Genomic DNA, 26323 nt, shown 5'->3' on the forward strand with positions numbered 1-26323 from the left:
GGCATTGTTGAGGCCGCATTTGGAGTATTGTGTCCAGTTTTGGGCCCTCCATTACAAAAAGGATGTGGACAAGTTGGAGAGAGTCCAGCGGAGGGCAACAAAAATGTTTAGGGGACAGGAGCACAAGACTTATGCGGAGAGGCTGAGGAAACTAGGCTTGTTTAGTCTGCAGAAGAGAAGAATCAGGGGAGATTTGATAGCAGCCTTTAACTACCTGAAAGGGGGTTCCAGGGAGGATGGAGCTAGGCTGTTCTCCGTGGTGGCAGATGACAGAACAAGGAGCAATGGTCTCAAATTGCAGTGGGGGAGATCTAGGTTGAACATTAGGAAAATGTTTTTCACTAGGAGGGTAGTGAAGCACTAGAATGGGTTACCTAGAGAGGTGGTGGAATCTCCATCTTTAGAGGTTTTTAAGCTGTGGCTTGACAAAACCTTCACTGGGATTATTTAGCTGAGGTTAGTCCTGCTTTGAGCAGGAGGTTGGACTAGATGACCTCCTGAGGTCCCTTCCAACTCTATGATTCTAAGTGTACCCTAAAGATTCAAAGACCAGAAAGCAAATAAAAAGAACCCAATATATATTTTTAAAATCTCCTGATTTGGGGGGGGGCCTGACTCATATTGTAAATAATACTTGTATTAACCATGTTGGGTAAGAAGCTTTCATCACCTGCTGTACTACTTAATATTGTCAGTGTTTTTATGACAGGTATCAGCTCTTTTACCCATCTGGGGTCAAGTTCTCTTGTCTTCTCTATGTGAGTAGAATCATTGACCTCATGGAAACTAATCACATAAGGTGAGATGGCTTTGGTCTATGGCGTATTTAAAGCAACTAGTCACCCCGTTAGTTTCAGCCAGGATGATTGCTCTACATTCAGGCTAGTATGTGTGTGTGGGATATATATACTGTGAAGGTTGTGGAGCTGCTCTGTAACTTATGGAGATTTCATTATGTCTTGGCTATTAGGGTGTTTTACTGTATGACTATATCGGGAAAACAAAGAGGAAGGCAGACCAATGACTTCAATTAAGACATTCATCAACAAATACTTGGGAGATTCTTACAATATGAAGAACAATTGGTTTGGAAGATGCTGGCTCAATCTCCTATGGCATTTATCAAATTGGTTTTGGGCAACAGAGTTCAATCTCAGGAAACTAAGAGGATAAGGACTTCTGGCTTGATACAATGTGACTCACTCTGTGGGGTGGTGTTGTTGGGGAAAATGCTATGGGGAATAGTCTGACCCACAGACCTCTGGTAGTGGATCTGAAGAAGCTAAACCCTCCTATGTCCCCTTCAAAAGACAGTAGGGCTTAGGCAAGATAGACATGCGTATAGACCTTTTGTTGTTTTATGTCCTTATGTTATGCTTTATTCCTTCAGTTAAGATTAAACAATGCTTTGATTTAAGAATGCTGTCTGGTCACTTCATTCACGACTGGTCACAGACTCCCAGAGGGAAGAATTGCAGGTACTGAACACAGCTTCACCTGCTGGATAAGAATGGTTGGTGCACTGCTGGAGCAGCATTCAGAGACTAGAGAGGGGTCAGAAGTCAGCCAGCCCTGTATCCGTGATATATACCTAAAATAGATCTGCTCTAATTTTTAGGCTGAAATGCTTCCTATGAAAATACTTGCCTGTACAAAAAATAAACATTATCATAAGTTTGTATGTTAGATGGATTTGCAGGTACTGTCTAGAATATTGCTTTGGCTGTTCATATTTGCTGACTTTGAATTTTAAAATATTGAGGAACAGCACAGAACTGATGTTCCAGAGACCATATTATCAAAAGAACTGCTTAAAGCCCTTAACTTATTTTAGAACAGAAAATCAATTCTCTTGAAAAACTTTGTTTGGCAGTACTTGTAAGCATCTTAATAGCAGAATGCATTAATGATTTTTCACTATCATGCATTACTTTATTGTGTGGATCTGAAGTGATCTGAAGAGTCTGGAAGGTCCAATATAGCTTTCTTTATGGAGAATGTAAAGGTGAACAGTAAAATTTCTAATTCTTCTTGGACTGGCAAAAATAATTTGCTATTCTTTCCATGATGCAGGTAATAAAGCTCCAGAGCAGCCCAGAACTCACAATCCAGTAGAAAGAGGGGCTAAGTTTTCTTTAAGCCACTTTTATAGCCTTCCAATTCTGGGCTGCTCTGGGGACTGGCGAGTCATCTGGAGGCCCGTCTAAGGCCTGGACTACCCAACAAAGTTAGGTTGACATAAGCTGTCTTGCGTCGACTTAGTTGTGCATGTGTCTACACTAAATGTGCTTCCCATTGATGTAAGCTCTCCCTTACACCGACATAGTAACGCCACCTCCCCAAGCGGTGCTGAGCCATGGTCAATATACTGAGGTTGACTCAGCATTAATACAGACACTGCATTACCTATGTCAACCCTAACAGTCCTCCGGCAGCTGTCCCACAATGTCTGACAGTGACCGCACTCCTCACGATTGTGAACTCCACTGCCCAAGGGTCATGGAGAGCAGAAGCCACCCCCCATTTTAAAACCGTGCAAATTTTTTACATGCCTTTTACTAATTGTCCAGCTTGGTGAGCACACCTGCGGCTCTCTATTTTTGTGTGCAGCTGCCCAGCTGACCGTGCTGACGACATGCTCAGGCCTGGAGTAAACAAGAGATATTGGATCTCCTGGGTCTCTGGGGAGAAGCGGCTGGCACAGCTAGGACCAACTCTAGAAATGTGGACATCTATGAGCAGATTGCATGTGGGATGCAGGACCAGGGGTGCAAGAGGGACCAGCAGCTGAGCAGCAAGAAAGTGAAGGAACTGCGGTGAATCAACAAAGAGAGGTAGCGCCAACTGTTTTTCCATAGGGGTACTCTGCAATCCTCTCCTGAAGGTTTCTAGGGATAGCAGACTTATTTCTTTCTCTGCAGTAGGATACTTTCCCAGGCCAGTCAGCGGTAATAATTGCAGTAAACAGCATTTGGGTCCAGGCAGATTTAGGACACCAGCAGCAGCTGTGCTCTCTGCCTTTGTTACCCTTAGGAGAGAGATATTGGCTAAAATCACCACCATCTGTGGAAAATAGTGCCAGTATTCAGTGTTGTTGCCCTATACTCATAGTCTCATGCAACTGAGCAATTTCCTCCTCATTTCCCTCACCTTTGATGGGCCATACTCAGCATGACTGGTGCTATGAGTGGCACCGTGCACAAGCACTCCAAAGAAGAAGTGTCAATAAGCATGTCAATGTTTCCAATAAGCAAACTTTAGGGGAGCAAGGAAGAGAGTTCTGACTTTTAACTTTAGCTTTCCAGTGTGACTATCCTGACAATGATACCTGTTTTATCTGTAGTTGCTGCCATTGGGGCCTTGAGGGAGGCAATTTTTCCCCTTTGCTTCAGAGTTATTATGCAGGACACGGCAGGCAGCTATAACCATTGGGATATTTTTCTCACTGAGATTCAATCTTGTGAGGAAATTACACCAGCACCTCTTCAATCTACCGAAAGGTCATTCAGTTGTCATTCACGCCTACTGAGCCTGTAGTGGTGCTGTTGAGCTGGCTGGGGTCTGACTTCATGAGCCAGGGGACTAAGGATCATTATTTACATTTCAACATTGCCAATGCCACTCTACCAATCAGGAAAGCGGATCCCTGCTTCTAGCTTTCTGAACAGTCCTGTGTTCTTAAAAATGTTAATGTCATGCACCTTCCCTGACCAGCCAACACTGATGAATTGGTGGATCACCAGGGATGCTTCACCAGCTTCCAGAACCATAGAAAAATAGCCTTTTCTGTTGATTTACTCTGTGGCAATGTGGTCTGGTGCTGAAATAGGGATATGCGTGCTGTCTATTGCTCCACTGCAATTCAGGAACCCCATCACTGAAAAGACATCCATTTTATATCCTGCACATTGCCAAGTGTCAAAGTCCTGCACAGCAGGAGATGACTAATGGCTTTGCACACTTGCATGATGATCCCTACAGTAGACTTTCCAACTCCAAAATTATTTTCCACTGATTGGTAGCAATCTAGGTTGCAAGCTTCCATTGTGCGATCACCACTTGCTTCTCTACTGTCAGAGCAGCTATCATTTTGGTGTCCCTTTGCTGGAAGGTTGGGGGGACCTCAGCAGGAATGTGGTTTTGCACCTCCAGGAATGTGGTTTTGCACAGCTGAAAGTTCTGTAGCCAGTACTAGTCATCCCAAGCCTGCATTACAATGTGATCCTACCAGTCAGTGCTTGTTTCTTGGGCCCAGAAGCAGTGCTCCACCATTTGCAGTTACTCTGTGAAAGCCAGCAACAACCATAAATTGGTTCTCTCTATGTCCCACAGCAATTTGCTGTTTAGGAAATCATCCTGTTCCCCATTGCTCTTCTTGTGGCTCTGCAAATACTGGAGGATTGTGTGTCCTGTACTTGCACAGCCATAACAATAGTGCAGAGCTATGCAGGCTCCAAACTTCTGTCAGAGGGCAGACAGCAACAAGTCCTGCATGGGTTTGTAGGATTTTCAAAATAGGCATGAAAATTATGGGCTCGAGATGGCATCATGGGGTGGAGAAAGTAGCATGATGGAAACTTGCCCTCACAATACCAGACACGTTGCACAACTCATTTCTGCCCCACTATGTTTTGCCAAGACTTCCCAAAAGATAGAGCGCTGAATGGTGGTGACTTGCACACTGGGATACCTGCCCATGGTGCACCACACCGTGCATTGAAACAAGCACTGTTGGAGAGTATGCACAGCGCTGAGCTGAGGAGCCAAGTATGCACACACACAAGCAATATACTAACTGTGGTGGCTTTATGCCAATGTAACTTGCATCCACAAAAGTTTGTAATGAAGACATACCCCTAAGGCCCTGGTCTATATCTAAAACTTAGGTCGACCGTGCTAGATTGCTAAGGGGTGTGAAAACTGACACCCCAAGAGATATAATTAACAGATCTAAGCCCTGATATAGACACCGCTAGATCAATGGAGGAATTCTTCCGTCAACCTAGCTACCGCCTCTTGGGGGTAGATTAACTAGAGTGACAGAAAAATCCCCTCCATTGCTATAGCAAGTGTCTGTAACATAGTGGTACAAAGGTATGGGTCCAGCATCACAGCTGTAACATCTGTAGTGTAGACATACTCTAAGTTATGGCAGCCTCCTGGGACAGCCAGGAATCTGTGCAGTGCTGCCTGCTGTGGCCCTGCACCTGCCAGCCAGGCCTGCCCCCTCTTGCGTACATGTCAGGGCTTGTGATGGGGTCCTTGGAAGGCAGTCATCCATAGTGCCTGTGACAGAGAAATCCTACCCTGGCCACAAAGGGGGCTTTTAGAGCCCCTTAAAATACCATTCTGGACCTTTTATGCAGAATAAAGGCGCCAGCAATGGCAAGAATGTGACCTCAGAAGTATCAGGATTTATACCTCAATCATGTATATTTCTTACAGAAAGAATCTTTATCAAATTGATATATTTGTATTTTTATTAATAAATTCTTTACTCCTTGTTTTCATCTTCCTATTACCTTGCATTTGTTGTTGTGAAAAACCAGCATCGGTAAGAGTGATTATGTGATTGAGAACAATCCAACTATAGAATGACTTCCATTTAAAAACAGCATTGACTGTATGTGCTGCTGAGAGAACTATTTGATGGTGAGAACTAACCTATGTCAGTAATATATGATAAAGGTGTGAGGTCACCATCCGCCTGCATTACGTAGATGCAAAGGAAAAAGAGACTAACTTTTTTCCAATTAAACATGCACACTAATGTTGTCTCCCTCTCTTGAACACCCTGGACATCAATGGATGTTTCAGGAACCTAAACCAGCAGGTTGGCTTCCTCTGTGTTCTTAGCCCTGTAGTTTTGTTTGGATTATATAGGTTCAGATAAATACCAGGGATGAAATCCTGACTCCATTGAAGTCAATGACAAAATTCCCATTCATTTCAATAGGGCCAGTATTTTACTCTCATAGAACACAGAGTGTGTGAAGCATATGCAGTAACACACAGGGCTAGATCCCTGAGCCCATTAAAGCTGCTTGGCACCTTTCTTGAAAGCAAGAAATGAAGTTATTGTAGCTTAGACTAAAGAAATATGTATTTAAGCAAGAAACTACAGTTTCATCTAGCCGTGTAAATGTGCATGCAGCTGAAAGTTAACCAATAGCAAATGAAAGTATTCATTTTATACCTTTATCTGCATATTTTGAACCCCCAGCTTTTTGGAAATGGAGACTTTAATATGTAACTCGATTGAATAAAAATGAATGCAACTATAGTAGAACCTCAGAGGTTGTTCGTAACACTGAAATGTTCGCAAATCTGAACAAAAGGTTATGGTTGTTCTTTCAAAAGTTTGTAACTGAACATTGACTTAATACAGGTTTGAAACTTTACTACGTAGAAGAAAAATGCTGCTTTCCCTTTATTTTTTTAGTAGTTTATGTTTAACACAGTACTGTACTGTACTGTATTTGCCCGTTTGTTTGTTGTTTTGTCTCTGCTGCCGCCTCATTGCCTACATCCAGTTCTAAATGAAATGTATGGTTGACTGATCAGTTTGTAACTCTGGTGTTCATAACCCTGAGGTGTTACTGTATCTTAAACACTTCTGATAGACACCTTTAGAAAATACGTAAGACGGCTTCTATGTGATTAGTACTTGAATGGAATGACGAGTCTGGATTCAAATAACTGGCCCCTGCACTGGACATTAATTCCCTAGAAATGTCTTGTATGTACCACTTGATGCTTCATCACCCAGGCCCACTCTCCAAAAGCCCATATGCCTCTGGTTTGTTTTTCATTTTCATCTTTCATATTAACAATAACAACTTCAGTACAGGGCATTACCTCGGGATTAATGACCAGACAAGGCTAATGATCTTTGGTTCTGACCTGGGCCATCCGCTCTTCCTAGTCAGTCATTAATCCAAAAGAAATGCCACAGACCTTGATTATTACTTCTTAAATCAATAGCAATCTGGTCATTGAGCTGATGAGTTCTAAGCAAGGTGGTTAGAATGTGATAACTGAATAGCTATGGGCAAATCGGATCATTCCATTTTCCAATCCATTTCATGTGCAAAAAGAATCCTTCCAGGTGGCTAAAAGCAATTGGCTTTGTGCCTAACAACTCACCTAGGTGTTCTGACATTTCATAATAAAATACTACTTATCATGTCTTGCTGCTTAATTATTGTTATCAGCTTTCAGAATTGCAGTAAACTCCTTATACTGTATAATGAGGTTAGTATAACTGGAGGCATTATAGCACAAATACGGAGCACTCCGTTGCTTTAAAAAACAAACATATTATTTCAATTGCTTTTTACATTTTGTCTGGAAAAGTCTATTTACGGTAGTATTTTATTCATTTTAGATTTCAAATTTAAGATATGGGATAAACTTGACTTAACAGGGAAGTGGTGTGGTCTAGTGGATAGAGCACTGGACTGGGACTCCGGGGATCTGGGGGGGGGGGGATCTAGTCTGGTTCAGACACTGGCCTGCTGGATGACTTTGAGCAGGTCATTTCCTCCATAAGAGGGGATAATTAGACTTGTCGTCGTCTTCGTAAAGTACTCTGAAATTACTGATGAAAAGTGCTGCCTAAGAGCTATGTGGCATTATTAATGTTGTAGCTCAGCATGTCCAAGAGTTGTCTAGAGAATAGTCTAGGAGATCTTTAAAGGGGACTGGGAGAAAATCAGTTCCACATTCTGAGTAAATAAGAGTCCAAAAAGAAACTGATCATCCTTTTTCCCCTCTTTTACGTCAGGAGAACACTCCTTTCTATTATTTGCTTACTGACACCATTTCCCCCTGCTTTCTAAAAATAAGACACATTAGGAGAATTACATGGATGTTAAGTAAGAAACTGAACTGAGTGAGATTAGGAGAGAATTGCATAAGAGGAAAATATACGTGTAGGAAACAGAGGTGAAGAAGAGAATAAATGTAGAGATACATGTAGCTCACATGTTCAGAAAAACTCAGTTCAGAGGTACAAGGGTTGCATAATCAGGACAATAACAATAAACATAAAAATGAATAATCCTTGGTACTTATATAGATCTTTCCATCTATTGACCTCAAAGAGCTTTACAAAGGTGAGCAAGTATTATCCCCATTTAACAGATGGGAAAACTAGAGCAAAGTTTGGTTTTCTGTAAACTTATTTATGTGACATATGTAAAATAGTACTTTTTTACTTAACAGATTTGTTCTGTGTCTATCCAGAGTGATACCTGTATATTTTAATGACTAAAATAAGATTTTACTACTCCTTGTCCCCATTAGCAGTGCAAAACCAATACAGACCTTGGAAAATGATGCATAAACCGGACTAGAATCCTGCTCTTCAATAGAAGTGTTATTAAATTTGGAGTGCAGCATCTTTACCATTTTGATGCCTGAAACAGCTTTATTAGGTTCTAGAATGATTTGTAGGACTGGTGCTTAGAAAAGAATATCTATCCAGTTTTAAACTGAAGCAGTGTGGTCTGCAAGCCATTGAGTGGCAAGTTTTACACAGTGAAACTTCCCTTTAAATTACTTACTCAAAATCACACAGCAAATCAATCCCAGAGTCAGGAATAGATCCCAAGCCTCATTATTCTCAGTCTAGTGTCTTTTCCACTGTATCTGGTGGACAGGCCAATGAATCACTTGTAATATATTGGATTGTCTCTTGGGAGATATGGGCTTGTGAGTGGCCTGGAGAAACTGCTCCCCAAAGGAATTGAGTTCAGTTAGATCACAGTGTACCTGATCCTAAAACCCTTGCTCATAACAGTAGCCCTACTAGTTTTCCGATTCCGAGCCAGAGTGACATCTTGGGACTATGAAGGGAGGAAGTTCAAGAGCAGTGGGCTGTACAGCAATCTTAGGAGATGATGATGCAGTCTTTGGTCACAAAATAGTTCCATTGATTACAGTGATTAAGGGCTGCTTGGTAAATCATTCGTATTGGGGACTCGCTAATGGTTACTAACCATCTTTTATAAGAGTCTGAAGGAGAAGGTGCAAGCCCTTATGATAAAGATAGCTGGGGGAATCACAGAGAGCCTACAGGGAAATGCTGGGGTGGATTATGACTATGCCTTAATGCGCAGGGCTGAAGTCTATCACTAAAAACAGGTAACTTTCATTTTAAGAACAAAACATTCTGTTTATCTGAGCAGGAAAGATGGCTATAGGGCTAAATCCTGCCTCAATTTACACCAGTGTCAATGGGGTGTACATTGGGCGGCAGAATTTGGCCTGTTGTTTTTCAGCTGATGAATGTATACCTTTGCCCAAGCTACGTCTGGGACCTCAACACCTATTGCTTCCCATGCTGTCCTCTCCCCTCACTCTGTGATGGCAGGTTTGATGCCCCTTTTAGTTTCCTTCTTTCTCCCACTCTCATGCCAAAGCACTTTTTTCAGGATTGCCTATATGGTATGCATGGAATTACCTTCCACACTTAGTTCACAAAGCTAGCCCCCTCTCTTCATTCATATCTCTCCTAAACTGTTGCTTGTTCCATGATACCCACCAGTTGTAAGTTCATAACAACCATCACCACCACTATAAAAAAGTGACTCAGTCATGCCATTTTAGCACAGCCTTACGTAGAGAACAGAACTAGTTAACCTGGGAAAACTTAGGCGTTTGAGGGCTGTATCAACCCCAGCACTCTGCAGTATTAAGTCCACCCTGGCAACAGTAATCCAGCGATGTGTTTGACTAGCCACCAGTTCTGGTATTTTTGTACAAGGATAGCATTCTCCTCTCCCCCGCAGGGAGACATTCAGAAAGGATATTCCATAAAGCCATAAAATACTAAAATTCTATGCAATCCATCATCATCACAAGAGAACCCACTCTGTCTGCCACTAGATCACATGCAATACATAACCATGTTCCCAAGTTTGGAGAAAATCTACTTTCTGTTAGGCATTGTCTTTCTGGATATTAAAACTGCCTACACAAATGCCTCTTCTAAACGGAGTATATTGAGGCAATCCCTAATTCCAGGTGTCCACTATACCCAGTATGTAGTTTCAAAAGATGACAGGCAGAACCTTCAGGAGCTTGCTTGCTGGCTCCCCTCATATTTTGTGGGTGATCACAAAATATGTGAGTTGACAACCTAGTCAACGCATTCTGTTGAGACCTTGGCTCTCATGTTCATGAGGTTGGAGATAATATACAAGGTCAAGCATCTATTCTTCATCCAGGTGTGGTGGTGACAGTGGGAGCTCCCATAGTGAGAGAGACAGAAACTTTTTTCGGACAGCTGGACGATGTCCCAGGAGAGAGAATGCTGGAATAGACTGATAGTCTGGGAAGATTTAGCATAAAAGAACTGGTATCAAAGTGGGACAGAGTCAGTATGTGGCTACATTGCAATCAGGAGGTGTGACTGCAGCTTGTGTAGACATATCTGAGCTACGTTTGATTGGGTTAGATCAAAGCTAGCTCCAGTAACAATAGCAGTGAAGCCTTGGAAGCATGAGCAGCAGTCACTCAGTTGCATACTCAGGGACCTGCATGGGGCTGTACTCAGTCAGATAGCCCAGGGGTTCTCAATCTTTTTCTTTCTGAGGCCCCCCCAACATACTATTAAAAAAGGCACAGCCCAACTGTGCCATAACAACTGTTTGACAGGGCTCGGGCTTTGGCTTTCTGTTCTGAGCCCCAGCCAGTCTAATGCCAGCCCTGCTTGGTGGACTCCCTGAAACCTGCTCATGGTCCTTCAGGGGGATATGGAGCCCTAGGTGAGAACCACTGAATAGCCCATGCTAGATCAAAAGCTAGCTGGAGTATGTCTACATGAGCTGCAATCACAACACCTGATTGCAGAGTAGACATACCCTTAGGGAGAGTATTCCAGAACTCAATAGATCTCACTGTCAGAAAGTTTTCCACATATTCAGCCTAATTTTATCCCTTTCTTAATTTCATTTTGTTGCTCCTAGATATAATCCCATATAACTCACTATCCTCTACGTTTACCCCCTTCCAATTCTGGCCTAAACATGAATCAAGAGCAGAGCATATGCACATCACCACTCTCTCAGGCAAGTTAGGGATGTACATTTGACTAGTAGAAAAGAAGCTGGTAAAAACTTAGCAGTTGTGGTCATGCTTACAGCACTACATCAAAATCTGCAGTTTAGGAGCAGGGATTTCCAAGGTAGAAAAATATTGTAGCTCTTCTTCAATTTTGTGTATAATCCCTAATCCAAGGCCCCGCTCAATAGCTTGCACTGCGACTCTTGGTTTTACCAATGATCATCTAGCGCTCGCTATCTAATCGCTTTTACCAGTGCCACCATCTTAAATTAGTTTTGCATATTGCATAAAGATAGCTTTGGGGAGCTGTTTAATACTCCCCGAGTTTCTTAATTCAAAATATGATTAAGACACTAATTGAGCTGCGGGAGAAGGCTGTGCCTAAGTTAGAAGGCGGTGCCTTGAGCAGTGGCAATGGGAGATATAGAAAATGAAAAAGTCACCAGAAAAAATAAAAAGTTTCACTCCAGTGAATGAAATGTTTAAATCAATTTCTGTGTTGTTAAAAACATAATGTGTGATTATAAAAAATAATAACCAGATGTTATGGTCTGTGAGTCATAAGGAGCTATTCTGGGCTTTGGTTTACACTGCTGATACAAGCTAAACAGGACTGGTCTTAAACATACCTTAAGGGGAAACCTCCAAGCAAAACCCAGAGTGCTTCTGGCACTGACAATTGAGTAGAGAATGCTTTTCTCTCTTATTTATTAGTAAACCAACGCCCCACAAGAGTTAAAAGGCACTATGCCCTGTGGTGATGGCTTTTTTAGATGAGATGTGAAATCAAGGTCCTTTACCACTTGTCACTAAAGATCCCATGGCACTTTATGTAAGAGTAGGGATGTCTTGGCCAAATTCTGATTTGATAGTTACAGTCTGCTTTTTTAAAATTCACTCTCTAATTTTACTTGCATATGTTATACTTCATTTCCTTTCCTAAACTGTTGTGCAAAATTGCTGTGTGCTGTGTTCCAATCCAGAGATAGTGGCATTTCAATGGTGGATGGAGTTATTCCGATGTAGAGAGAGAGTTACTAGAGTAAAGTGATTTGGGATTCTTCAGGAGGAAAGATGCTATACAAATGTGAGATGCTATTGAAAGAAATATTCTTATGCCATATAATTTTAAACATGATCACGTTTATTGTTTAGAAAAATGCATATTTCATAATGGAAATTAAATGCTTCAGATTTGGTTAACACAAAGCTTGGGTTCCTCCAGCTTTGAAAAACTAAACTTTGAACTTTTAAAATGGAAATGAAAAGGTTAAATTGTCTTTATAGCCATGGAACTGCTGCTAAAACAGCCACTGGGCTAACCCTGAAAGTAGGAAAGGTTGAAGAAAAAATTCAAGCTAGCTTGAGGAAAACAAATTAAAAATTTGGAAAAGAACATAATGACATACTTGTTTCCTACTTTTTACAATTTCCCTTAGTCAGCTATATTTTTTATAATGGAAATAACACTTTTTCAAACTGCTTTGTTTTCTTACAATAAATAAAATATAACAGCAATATTTTACAAAGATCATATTCCATACTTCAGAAATATGGTTAGAGCAGGATAGCATTTCTTGCAGCAATATCATTCAACATTTCAGGTGTCTTACCTAAATCAGTGAATCATTTAGGGACAGATTGTGGGTGACCCTCATGAGGGAGCACAGTTGGAGAGCACACAAGGATTCTCCTCTCTCCCCCATTTTGTGTTGCCCTTGCATGAGTCCATTTTAACTAGTCTCTGCACTCCCTCAGTGCTCTCTTTGCAGTGACCCCATATAGTGATCTGGCTGCATCACCCACTCTGAGGCACAATATCTCCCTAAGCTCCCTCACAGGGTAAAGTGGAACTGCTTTGTTTCTACTGAGGCTATTGGCTAAACCCTAACCTGTGACCCTCAGTAACATATACCCAAATTAACCTAACTTAATGCAAAATATTAATGATAAGAAACCAGTTTTTACTATAAAACAGAAAAAATGAAAAGCATGCCTGAATCATCTTTACTTTGACATCCCATCAGACTGCACAGACCACTTAAAATATCAGACAGAAAACAAAGAAAGCCAAACACAATCCAATATTACAAATTTTATAATGTCCATATTTCCAGTAATCCCCCATAAATGTATCTACAATATCCAGGTGGCTACAAGAGAAAACAGATTGATAATCGCCAAGGCAATCAGAATTGACATTATTTCTCTCCCAGTAATACATGAAATGGAGTTCAACACTCTTCATATTTATCTTGTAAGCAAGGAATCATTTTGTCTTTGGAAAAATATAACAGATCTCATAAAATGTTTTTTGTTTAAACAATGAAAGAATTGGATTATAAAACACTGATATAAGACACTACAAGGTATTTTTATAGATCTATTAAAATATGTCTTGAGCAATGCTGACATGGCACTTGCAATGTTTATTCTCATATGAATGGCCTGCTGGACCACATTTTGTTACAATTTTTTGGTTTTGAAGGTGAAATTCTGGTCCTTCATACACTGTCTGAGTAAAAGGCCCTACCTACCTAGTGTGAAATGTAGTTGTAGCTGTGTTGGTCCCATGATATTATAGAGACAAGATGGGTCAGATAATATCTTTAATTGGATCAACTTCTGTTGGTGAGAGAGACAAGCTTTCGAGTCACAAAGAGCTCCTCTTCAATTCAAAAAGAGCTCTTTGTGGCTCGAAAGCTTGTCTCTCTCATCAACAGAAGTTGGTCCAACCAAAGATATTACCTCACTAACCTTGACTTTTTACTTACCTAGTGGCCGGAGTGGAGTTCACACACACCTAATACTATAGCAGGGCACAGAACACTGTTGTAATCTGGCTGCTACTACAGATCTTGACCACTAGGAGTGGCCATGACTGAGTGTGCCTTCCTTTAGGCCCAATCCTCTTTTCATGAAATACATGAAAGAACAGGACCACAAACACCCTCCTCTCTTCCTACCAAGAGGCACTTCAGCCTGACACATTGTAACTTGAATCAAAAGTTAAAACCTCAACTGACTCTTATTGATCTACCCTTCTAAATGTTCACTTCAGCCTTTTTAAAATATCCATTTACTGCATAATAAATCAAGTCTGTCTTTACTTTCTATAATTCTATTTGTTTTAAAATTGTTTGTAAAACCACTCCACTGACCATTTTATCTGTTAATTTTACCCACTTCCAATATATTTGTAAAAACCCTATTTTAAGTATAAAAAGCCATACTGTGAAATGTAATATACCTATCTAATTGTAAAAGACACTGGCAAAAATGAAATAATGTTTGCTTTAAAAAAAATATGTGAATTCTTCAGCTAGGAGTAGGTACTGAGTCATTGGAGTGTGAATGGCTGAGCAATTGAGGTGGGTGTAGACAGGGAGAGTGATTGAACAATTGGTCTGAGGCTACATTTACACTAATGGCGGCAAAGTCGCCACCGCCAGATCGATCTTTCAGGATCGATTGAGCGGTCAGTGAGACCCGCTCAATCAAGCAGGAAGTCGACTGAGTAAGTCCACCACCTCAAGTAGCATAGCACTGCGTCGATGGGAACGCTGTTCCTGTCGGCTCAGCGCTGTGTGAACAGCACGCAGAAGGGAAGCTGAGCAGTCAACGTCAGTTATGCAAACTACTCTGCGTAGTTTGCGTAACTCCCATTGACTGCCGCCAAATCAAGCGGTCAGTGTGAACCAGCCCTGAGTAAGGGATGTTGAAGCAGAGGAAGAAAACACCAGCTTCACCTAAAACGTTTGAGGGAGGAAGAAAGGCGCAAAGATAATAACTTTTACCACGCAACTGGCCGAAGAGGAGCCCACCCTGATAACTTTGGAGTCAGCCCACTTCAAAGAACAAAATCTGATCAGGCTTGCAACAATGTGAGTGATTAAGGATCACACCAGATGCAGCATGACAGCGCAAAAACCCATAGACTTACATGGGGTCTTTTCCCTATATAATGGGACAGAAAAATGAAGGCTGGAGGTTCGGGTCTACATCACCACGCCATCCAGGAGTGCCGATGCGCATCGGCAGAACCTTGCTCCTCACCCTCATGCTACAGTCACCTGGCCAGTGACTACCACGAGCAAGAGGCTGGTAACTATAACATCTGTGAGACCCTATGTATGTCTGTCTTCCTGTCTGTGTATGCCTGTCAGTGTGTGTGAGTGTGAATAAAAGTACCAATTGAAACATGTATATTTTATTAACAAGAATCTCTGTAATTGTAATATTGATACAGTGTTGATACTGCTTTCCTAGTATTTACATTATTGATACTATTTCACTAAGTAAAGAACAATATTGATGTCGTTACAGTGTTGATACTTTTTTTATTGATACTATTTACCAAATTTCTGCATTCACCCTGAAGGTGGCTTGTTGCCTTATTCCCTGAAGAAGATCCTGTGATATTTGTTATTTGAATAACACTCCCCTATGCAAGGCTGCAGTGGTCCAGTGGATCCATTTTACAGACACACTGGTGATATCCCAACTATTGTATCCAAGATCACAAACGCAGTTGTGTATTCTGTCAAACAAAGCCCATGTGTCCTCTTCTCATCTGGTCCTTCCCTATGCAATAGAAAAGTGGCATTTCCATTACATTTTGAGTTCTTTGAGAACACAGCAATAAGCCCTTTTATGATGATAGATATTTTTAATTCACATCACAAGCAGAACAGTCACTTGCAAAGCTGGGCCTCAAGCCTGGACCCACTGAAGTCAGTGGGAGCTTCATAACTGGTTTGAATGGGAGCAAGATCAGCTCTCTCTGGAGTATAAATTCCCCTCAGACTGGCATAAATCAGGATATAAATTACATTTTTTTTCCTAGCACTGCAAGATAATGCTTCCGCTTGTAGCTTATTAAGAGCAATTAAAAATATATGGAAAACCCACATAAATCCAAGTCATATACCATATCAACTGTTAAATAAAATTCCTCTTTCTAGAGCAGCATCTATGGAACTCAAAACTGGTGGCACATTGTGCATTGATTCAGGCTCTCTTATTATTCATTTGTTTACATCTAAATTTTGAATATTTTTCCTCAAACCTTTGAGATAGCATGGATATCATAACTTCCTATGTTCTTAACAGCTATCACCATATTTGTAGTGTCCTCTTGCTTGGTAAAGAGGATCTAATTTCTAGAGCTGGCCTAGCTTTTCACAAACTGCCTCCTCTCCTTCCCCCAAAATATCAAAATGTTTAGAATGAAATTTGTCAATTTTTTTTGGTGGGGGAAAACGCTTACCTTTCTTTCTCTTACCTTCGTTTAATAAAAATGTGGTGTGTTTTCCTCCATTTTTGTCTCACTTTTTTCCTTCTGCTTCTCCCTTTTTCCCACTGGAGGAAAGGGGGTGATGAGGAAAGGAAAAGAATTCCCCACTGACTTTCTTCTAACATTAAGACATTTTCTCTCACTTCTTATCCCCCTGTCCCCAGTGTTACTTTCTCTCACTTTAAGAGATAGAGAGTTAAAAAGTGGGAGAAAATATTACTTTTTAAAAAGTTAAATTGTTACATTCACTCACTGCAATGTTTTTTTACATTTTCTTCATTTTTCTAGTGGAAGGGGGATTAAAAAAAACAAAACAGAGAAGATGGTATTTCCCCATCATTTCAAAATGAAAAAACATTTAAAATAATTTAAAATTTCTGTTTTAAAAAAATGACAGAGTCAAAACTGAAATTAGTTCATTAAAAATATCATTTTGGAAGAAAAATGCCAACGGGCTCTACTAATTTTATTTAAGCATAGAGATAGTCAACTTTTTCTTGAATTTTTTATTAAACTTTTTCACAAAATAATTTTCAGCCCATTTGAAGCCTGGGACTGAATCAGCTTGCCACAAGCAGAATTTCCCCAGCAGTGCTAGTTATGGGATATTGCCTATAGGCAGGGGAAACCTGCCTATCTCAGAAACCAAAGGCAATCTATTTCCTAATAGACCACACAGCCCAATTCCAGTTGGACCTGCATGCCTCCTGATCAACCACTCCACAGCCAGTAGCCACAGTCTGACAAGTCTACTTCTACTGCTGCCCACAGAGACTGCAGGAAATCCACCTGCCATCATTGCTGCTGTTGTGAGGAAGAGTTGCCAAGCAGGGGAGCAACACAGAGAAGACTTCACAAAGTCTGGATTAGGAATTGTGCGGGATGGAAGAATTTATGGGTTTTTTTAGGAGAAAGAGGTATGGGACTGGACTGATGAATTTTTGGAAGGGGAAGAAGCATATTTTATCCAGGAAATGTCACATGATCTCCAACTGAAGCAGAAAATGTTGAGGGTGCTCCTTGTAAGATGTCACTGTCATCAATGACTTCACCACACACCTATAGGATCTACTTGGCAAGGCTTTACAGTTATGGTAAGTGACGCCCCATTTCTTCTCTTCCTGAAAACTTCTGACAACACATCTTTTCTGTATCATATTGTGTCATACTGTATTGTACTGTGCTCATACCTTCCCCTCAGTAAAGGACCCTATGAACCACTTCAGTTGCATTGAAGCCTATAAAATGAGACTTCAGTGGTGCAGAGGGCCTTGTATTTCCTCTACAATTGGGGTGGCATTCAGCCCTGGGGAGAAAGCAATCAGGAGTCATATACACCATGTAAACCCCATTTAAGGTCTTAAAATAGGACTTCAGTGATGAATAATAGACCTTGTGCTCTGCAAAGAGATGAATTTCACTGTGATGGGGTGTCCGCCGCATGCAGGAATTGAAGAGGTTAAGGTGGTCAGGTAGGCCTATTAACTCCACAGGTTACACCTGGAGAAAGAGCCAGGGCACAGGGATTGTAAGCAGGTTAAGCTATGCAGGACCAGGTGGGACCTATAAAGCCAGGAAATTGGCAATAGAAAAGGGCTGCTGCTAGGAAAGGGCAGTCTCTTTCTGGGAAGAGAGAGGAATGTTGAGAGGCTGCATAGTCCTGGAGGCTGCAGTCAATCTCTGGGAGGTGGTACACTCAGAGCAAGAAGGGGAACCTGAAGTTGTAGGAAGCAGTCTAGGGAAGGAGCAGTAAGGGCTGGGTGAGGAAAGCCCACAATGGCTGGGTGTAGGGTCCCTGGATTGGAGCCTGCAGTAGTTGGTGGGCCTGGGTTCTTCTACAAGCCACTGAGGGAGTGGCATAGACCAGTGGGGCAGTGAATGGAAAGATTGCCTAGGTCTCTGTGGTAGTAATAGAAAACTGATGGGCTGTACCTGGAAGGGGGGGGGGGAGGGGGCAATGCTGAGTGACATAGCCAGGGGGCTGAGTCATGAAGAGGATGCTAAGGTTCCTGGGACAAGCGAGGCACTGCAGACCTGAGGAATCCCAATTGTGATAGCATGTGATCATGGGAAAGGAAGTTGACTTCAAGAGCTAATCCCCAGAGTGACGAGGAGGAGGTGCCAGACAAAGAGGTGAGTGGAGCATCTGTGATATTCACTTTAAGATTGTAAGTTATTTATAAAAAGAATGATTAACAATATTGCCAGAGCCCCAAGATAAAAATACAGCCTTATGTGAATCATTTGAATTTGCTAAACTACAGGATAGCAATTTGGGTACCAAGTTAAAAATGGACTTGAAAAACTTTTTCAACAATTCATATCAGTTACTGCCTTTCTAAATCTGTATAAGTATAATTGAAATTCATTTGGCTATTTTCTTAATCCAAAATAGTATATCTATATAATTTTGCTGCAGCTAAGAAGCTGAAATGCTTTTGATACACTGAGGGCCATGTGACACTGAGTCAGCTTTACACAATACATCGTCTCATTTCACCTGACTGAAGACCTGTTGCTATGCTCCCACCCTGCAGAATGTAAATATGCATTCAGATATTATTGTTACTTGTAAGAAAGATCACTTATTTCAGGTAAGAAAACTGTATGGTACATTTTGTACTGTGAGACAAGGACAAGGCATTTTGAATTGCAAAATAAATAAAACTAACAAACACAGCCTACTTACCAAGCTTCAGGAGAAGTTATTGTATGAACACTGACCCATGGAACTGTGGATCTGCGACCTTCTCCCAGAGCCACGAAGCTAGACCTACATTTACATGTAACAAGCATGCCATGGGTCCTAATTTTACCTTAGATCTGCCAATGGTATGTGCTTGTGAATATCTAAGAAATCCAAAACATCTGAGCCAAACTCTGCCCTCAAAGAGTTGAGAGACAATTTTTTTTTTTTCCAAATGGTAGCATTTGTCCCTTAGGGTTTTTAATATGTTACAAATGGTCATAGTTCATTTTCTGTAATAATATAGCTATATAGTCTGTGGCAATGCAATACAATATAAAACAGAAGACCATGGAAACCTATACCTCAGCAGGCTACCTTGGGTATACTTGTATCATATACATATAGTTCGTTTAGTTGTTTTTGTTTTGTTTAAGCAAATCTTGCCTTGAGATTTTAGGCAATAATTTTCCCATGGTTGTGTATGTTTCGGTGGTGGTGTTTTGTTTTTGTTTTTTAAACAGAAGGCACTGAGTAATGCATTTTGTATGATGGAATGCATTTCACAGAGACATTAATGAACTTAACTTGCTGTGATTGTGATTCACAAATACAAGGGTAAAATATTTTTCACATATCACAATCACTCTATTTTGTAAACATTAAGTAAAATACCTTGCAGCTGCACCCTCTCCTCAGCTTATGAGCTAAATTCTTGCTGGTAATACCCATGTATGCATTCCAGAAAATCTGTATGTAGCAGTGGGAGAGTATGTTGGAAGTTGCCTGCCTCTGTGCTGGCTCCACCACAAAATTATAGAGACTTCTCAGCATGTCTGTAACTGAAATAGTGTATATGAGGGGATGAGTATAACAGGACTTGACTATGGGGAAGCTGGCATCATCCATATGTATTTGTGTGCCCATGTCTATCAACATAGACGAGTGCAACCACCCCATGAAAAATGCTACTCTTGGCAGGAAAATACTCTAGTCACAACTCGTAGAATATGGTTTGTATTAGTGACACTTTTGAAGCATATTTATGTCCATTAAAGAAAATTTGTTAAAGTTGTTTTATTCCATTGAGTTTTCTGGGTTACATGACGTGGCTGTCAAAATGCCTATCTCCAGTCTACAACACAATTTATACAACTAGTAGTACCAGTGTACTATACTGATGCAGAAAAATAGCTCAGAAATGTTGTGTAGATGCACTGTTAGAGGTCCATTTCATCATATTAGCCATAATTTGTTGTACTCTCTGTGGAGAAGGTTTATTCATGTTAAAAACACATGGCTGTATGAAATAGTTAGCGACTCCAGTGTGCTGTAAAAATAAGCGCATGCATTTTGGGAACATAGAAGTTACCATGCTGCATCAGAACAGTGGTCCATTGAGCTGAGAATCCTATGTTTGACAGTGGTCAGTACCTGCCAACTGTTTCAGAGGAAAATGTATTAACCCTGCAAGAAGCAGTAAACGGGATAATCTGCCCACAGGATAATCTTTCTCAACCAGTTAGAGGGCAGAGGTTATCTTTTTATGAATTGGAGCATGAGAATTTACTTCCCTTCCAAATATACTATTGTAATTCTGGATTTGTTCTTTCTTTAGTCAGTGGTGAAGCTCTGGCTCAAATTGTTTACTCAGAGTCTGAGTTTTTGTAGTTTATCCAAGGCATTGTGGAAGGGCCACTTTTCTGGAGTGAATCATAGATCTACAGACCACTGGTGGTGTTAACAAAAGCCTTAGTTTCAAGGTGTCTGGTTATGGTAATTAGCCTTTAAAATAAAAAGACTAAAGGGACTGAATTCCCCATTGTAAAAACACTAAAGTATTCTACAGTAACTGTCCCAAGTTCTGCAGCAGTACTACGGTGCAATGCAGGAGGCTGGAGTACTATGACCACTGTATATTATTGTGATACTTATATATATGTATGAGGGACATTACCTTTGTGAATGGAGATGAGGCTGCTTGGACTGAAGATTTTGGTCCAGGCCCCAACTATTCCAGAAGGTGACCTGTGGCTCTGCACTTCATTATTGGCCATATTTAAAATGGGTGAAACCAAAAGTTCGCCAATGGATTGGGGTGCAAATCCCGTGGCTAGGGTCCCTTCGGAGATGTGACAGGCAGGGGCCAAAGAGAGTGCCACGTGAAGGTAGGGAATGATCGCAGGCAGTTTTGGGGAGGAGAGGAAAAGCCCTTTCCTACACGGCAGCTGAGGATGGGAGGCGAAACGGGGGCCGCGTTTGCCTGAACTTTGTTCCTCGCTGGGGGGCTGCGGGGTGAGCTGCAAAGGCCGGGCGGTTTGCTGGGCCCCAGGCCCCCAGCACCTTGCTTAGCCTTGGGCATTGTTTGCACACCTCGTCCCTTCCCTTCTGCTTCCGGAGGCAGCAGCAGCGCCGGGCGGGGATGATTTGCTGCAGATGACATCAGCTGTGGATGCTGGAACGGCGGCAGCAGCAACGCGCCGGGATGTGCCGGGTCCCCTCCTCCTCCTCCCCGGGTCCCAGCCCTGCACCGTCTCGGTATAAAAGCGCCGCCGCCTCCCCGCCCGCCCTCACTCGCCTGCTGCCCGCAGCCCGGCACCACTCGGCAGCTCCGCGCCGAGGAGGGAGGCACCGCTGGAGATAATCCTTCCCCCGCCTCCCCCCGAGCAGCAGCGGCAAGAGGAGGAGGAGGAGAGGGGCTGCCAGGATGGCGACCGTGGTGGTGGAAGCGGAGCCGGACCCGTCCTGTAGCCTCCCCCACCCCGCGTCCCCCTCGCCCAGCCTCTCGCACCGCTTCCTCGACAGCAAATTCTACCTGCTGGTGGTCATCGGCGAGCTCGTGACCGAGGAGCACCTGAGGCGAGCCATCGGCAACATAGAGCGAGGTAAGCGGCTGCCCGTGCCCACCCCGCCCCGCCCCGGAGCGCACCGCCTGCCGCCGGGCTGCCCGAGCGCTGGGAAGGGGCAGGCGCGGGGACAACCACAGGTTGCGCAGAGCCCGTGCTGGTCTCGCTCCCCTCCTGTTCCCTTATCGGCCATAAATGCCCACGACCCGGAGCCTGCCCTTGGCTCCTCGGCGGCTGCTGCTCCGGGCGCCCAGCGCCAAGATGTTGCCTTTAACCAAACCACAAGGGGAGTGGGGGGGATCTGATGCAGCCACTCCCTTTGCTCGGCAGGGGAAAAAATCCTCTCTTCCGACGCTGCAGCGCTGGCAGCTGGCAAAGGGGCGCTGCGTCGCCCAGCCCAACCCAGACAGGCTTCAGCCTCCCCTCGGCTCCTGACACGCGTCTTGGAGGGGTCGGGAGGCTGGGTGGGGTTGGGCTCCGCAGCGGGAAGGCAACCGGGGTTGCTGAGGCGTGTCTGGTGGTTTTGGCGCATGGGGGGCGAAACAGCCCTTTCCTCTTGCCCGAGGAGCGCCCCGCGCTTGGTGTCATCATTGCCCTTGTTACCCTTTCAAAAGGGGAACGGGGGTGGGGGAGGCAAACTGCCCGCTGATTTTCTGCCCTCTTCCTTCAACCTCAGCGGACCTACCGACTCCTAGCTAGGTGTCACTTCTCTATCGAGGAAGCCCAGATATAAAGGACGGGGGGCCAGAGACTGCAGGCATCTGATCTTTGTGTTCAAGCCAGCGTTAATCTAGTAGTTTCGGTGCAGTGTCATGAGACGTACATGGGCATTAAAGCCATAAAGCAGCAGCAGAGATGGAGGAGGCTCCTTCTCTCTTGCATTGGCTTCCCCCGCACAAAGATCTGCAGTTGGCTTTTGCTGCACCCACACAGTCTGAGACACAAGAAGGTGAACTGGTGAGACAACAGATCTCTTCCCCCCCCCCCCCAACTGATCTCTAGTTTTTGACACTACCCCTCTTGCTTTCTGTTTCCCCACCCCCCCGCCCCTTCCTCGCCATTGTTACTGCGGTGTGCTAGTAGTCTTTTCTGCAGAGGTCGTTCCGGTTTTATGCAGCAGCAGCAGAAGCAATGCCTCCCTCACTTTCCTTATTCCCCTCTTGGTGCTGCTGGAGTCTGTCTACCCAGAGAAACCGGCTCGTGGGCGTGGTGCAGTCCGCACTGCGGTCCCTATGGCAGCCCATAGCGGACAAAGGGCGTTCACACATCCAAGAAAAAAATACATTATAAAACAATTAAGTGTTTAAATAAACCCCCCAAAACCCTGCATTTCCTCATTGCAAAATAAAATCGAAAGGATTTGGGGAGTCGTAGTTCTGAATAGCAAGGAACCCCTGAGCAGGAATGCAGCAGCTGCTTCTATTGTTTCTAACTTTCAGCAGTCAGAGTTTTTGTTTGCTTTAGATAATTTTACAGAAATAGATTTCATAGAAGGAAAAACAGATTAAAGGGGATACAATTTAAATATCTGAACATTTAGTCTCATAATCTTTACATTATCCAGCTACAGGCTGCTGCTATGACTCATAGTTTATTTGCTACAGTTCTTCTATAAAAGTCACAACTCTCTCAAAAAAAGTGAAAATCATAGATTTTCTTAATAAATACTTGATACTGTTTTAAAATAATAGATTTCAGTGTATTAGAAGAATGCTATGATTGCACATATTGATATGCAATACAAATAAAATCATTAGATGCCATAGCTTAAGCTACATTTCTAACGTTTAACAAATGTGTTTTTGTTTTGGGCTGACGAGGGTAGGTATTTCAGAAAATTTCCATTGTCGGAGAGAGAGAGACCTATAAACAGTGAATTGGTTACATTCCTGGTTTGTAGGTGTGGTTCAGCAGTCCCAATAGGACTTAATTGTCTCTTCCTATTGTTGCTTCACCACCCACCATCTGCTTTAGTGGTTTTTTTTTTGGTTTTTTTTTGTGAATTTATTTTTTACTCCTTTCTGATTAAGGATTAGCTAGTCATAGCTAACCACCTTTTTAAAATTACCTTTTTATCTTTATAGCTGTCATTGTCTTCTAGTGAAAACTGCCGGTGCTGGTACTCTGTAATTTAGAGCCACTTGGTCATTATATTGTCCTAATTTTACCTTTAGTTTTGATTGAGTTAAAGCTGAGTTGCTGCTTTTTAAATCTAATTAATCAAGCAAACGAATGTGTCTTCTTCCCTCAAGACATCTGATGTCATCGTTCCTTTGAAGAAATCCTCTTCAGGCATTTGAAGCTTCTACTGTGCAATTCCTGCTGTACACTTTCCATTGCTTCCACCTATACTCTCAAAGCATAGCATCTTTTAAAATGTTAGATATTTATAAGCAATGCTCTGAGCTGTCTACTCACAATTTTGGATTAGAAGTCACTTCTCTACTGCAGGTGGCAGACAATCTGATTAGGAATTCAGCTGCTGGAGATATCACTGATGTTCAGCTGCTTTGTTCTGGATTAACACTCTGGGGGAGTCAGTAGCTATATTTGTGGAGTAAATATGGGCTTGATGAATTTCTTCTTCTCCTCTCTGGAAAGCACACTACCATCTGGGAAAAAAAAAGTTAATTCCAAAACAATCCATTCTCAACAAGGCCTTCAAGAATTCAGCATCCTAGTTAAGGGTTCTTTGCTGGCTTGTCTGGTATGTCTGAGCATCATCACTGAAGATTGTGAATTCTCGTACAGCATTGAAGAGAAACAGATATCAGAGAAGATGTTATCTGTTGATGGTCTACATCCGTAGGTTGGTTTTACACAGCCTGGATGATCGCAGGTTTATTTGCTTTAAATTTTGTGAAGAGGGTGTCTCGTGAGTTTACCAACTGCACTTTTAAATTCTGAAGCATTTCTTCTGTATAACTACTTGTTTGAAATGGCAGTCTTCTAGTGGGCTAGGGTTGCTTTCTGACATGCCAAAAAATGGCTTCAAGATCTATCCACTGGTCCAGTACACAGTCCAGACCTTGTGGGTGTGCCCATTCTGCTGTACAATTAGTCCAGGGTTTAGCAGCACCTGTGTTCCTAATATTCCAGAAAGAAGGAATGATCCCCATTCATTGTACTTCCACTGATTGCATGCATAACAAAATCTATTTATAGCTTTAAATTGTCCTTGGTTCATAGTTCCAGATTTACCTCCATATCACTTAAACCTGACATCACTTTTTTACTACTTGAAATATGATGTTTATATCAGAAATGTAGAATCATGAACCTGTTTGAGATGCTTCCAGCATTTTCTTGAGTCTGTTTTGCATGTTGGCAGACTGAGCAAGCTGGCTCTGTTACAGTATTTTATTGCACAGTCTCAATCCAGGAATAAATCCACACTTTACTTATTTGCACAAAAGGATGTCCATACATTGGATGATGGCAAGATGGATGAGGCCTTATGTACCTGCAACATCACTGAATCAGAATCTGTGTTGCTTAATAGATCTACCAAATGCTTGTAGTCTATCCCTAAGCGACACCATCAGTCAGGGCTTGCTATCTTAGGTCAATGAGCTGTTGTCTGTAGGTTGCCTGAGTTTAGAACTTTTATCACCATTGCTTAGCTCCATGATTCATGATCAAGGCACATTTACAAAAAGCCTTCCTCTGATGTGCTACTTATCGGGATGATGCTTGATCCTGCGTCTGATATTACCTTTAAGGTATTCTTGCTTTGAAATATTGAGATGCATGGAAACCATTAAATATGAGCATGTTACTGTGGTGTATTAAACTCCCAAATTCACTCTCCAAAAAAATACACTGTATGACCAAGAAACTTCTAGCAAATGAAGATAGGAAGACTCATAGCAGAGGGTGACCTCCAGTGCCTACATACAAAGATGTTCTAATTCAAGTAGTGAGGAAGACCCCCTGTAGTTCAACTAAGTAATTTAGTTATTGAATTATTTTCATAAACTGTAATGAAATGTATGGAAAATTATGTATTTTAACTTTTATACACTCATATAGTGTTTAAAATTGCAGTTACTTAATTATAAAGTGACATACCCCAATATCAGACACATTGATAGTCTGGCTGGAAAACTGTCATAAAGACCTTTATGAAAATTAATCAAAAGTAGCTATTCTTAGTGCTTTCTGGCCCTGCTGCAGAATGAGCATTCCTATGATGTCTTTGGTGGCATGAAGTAGCTATTAGATCTAAACAGAAAGTTAAATCATTTCCTCCCCTGCAAAATCACATGGAAACAGGAGAAATAAACCTGTATTTCAACAGATTTGAATCTGCAGAAAACAGTTGATAGTTTTCTCTACATAGCAAGGGGTCTATGGAGCTGCCAGGGGGCAAGGCCCTTGAAATGCAGATCCTTCAGTTTGTATGGGGAATCCAGTCCTCAAATC

General features: G+C 42.1%; 1 protein-coding gene across 2 annotated transcripts in view; it reads left to right on the top strand.

The window, feature by feature from the left end:
* MAP1B (microtubule associated protein 1B) overlaps positions 1-26323 on the top strand; it is a 234739-nt gene that overhangs the window by 109806 nt on the left and 98610 nt on the right. The window contains exon 1 of one of the 2 annotated variants that reach the window (XM_067569069.1): positions 21651-21937. The exons of the other annotated variant lie outside the window; for it this stretch is intronic. Coding sequence (XP_067425170.1) covers positions 21760-21937 — 178 coding nt within the window. The 5' untranslated portion in view covers positions 21651-21759. Of the gene's footprint in view, positions 1-21650; positions 21938-26323 lie in introns of those variants that run through there. 2 annotated transcript variants of the gene reach the window in all.

This window comes from Emydura macquarii, unplaced genomic scaffold, assembly GCF_026122565.2.
Source record: "Emydura macquarii macquarii isolate MOO-44397 ecotype Brisbane River unplaced genomic scaffold, CSIRO-AGI_Emac_v2 contig_2897, whole genome shotgun sequence".
Taxonomy (NCBI): Eukaryota; Metazoa; Chordata; order Testudines; family Chelidae; genus Emydura; species Emydura macquarii.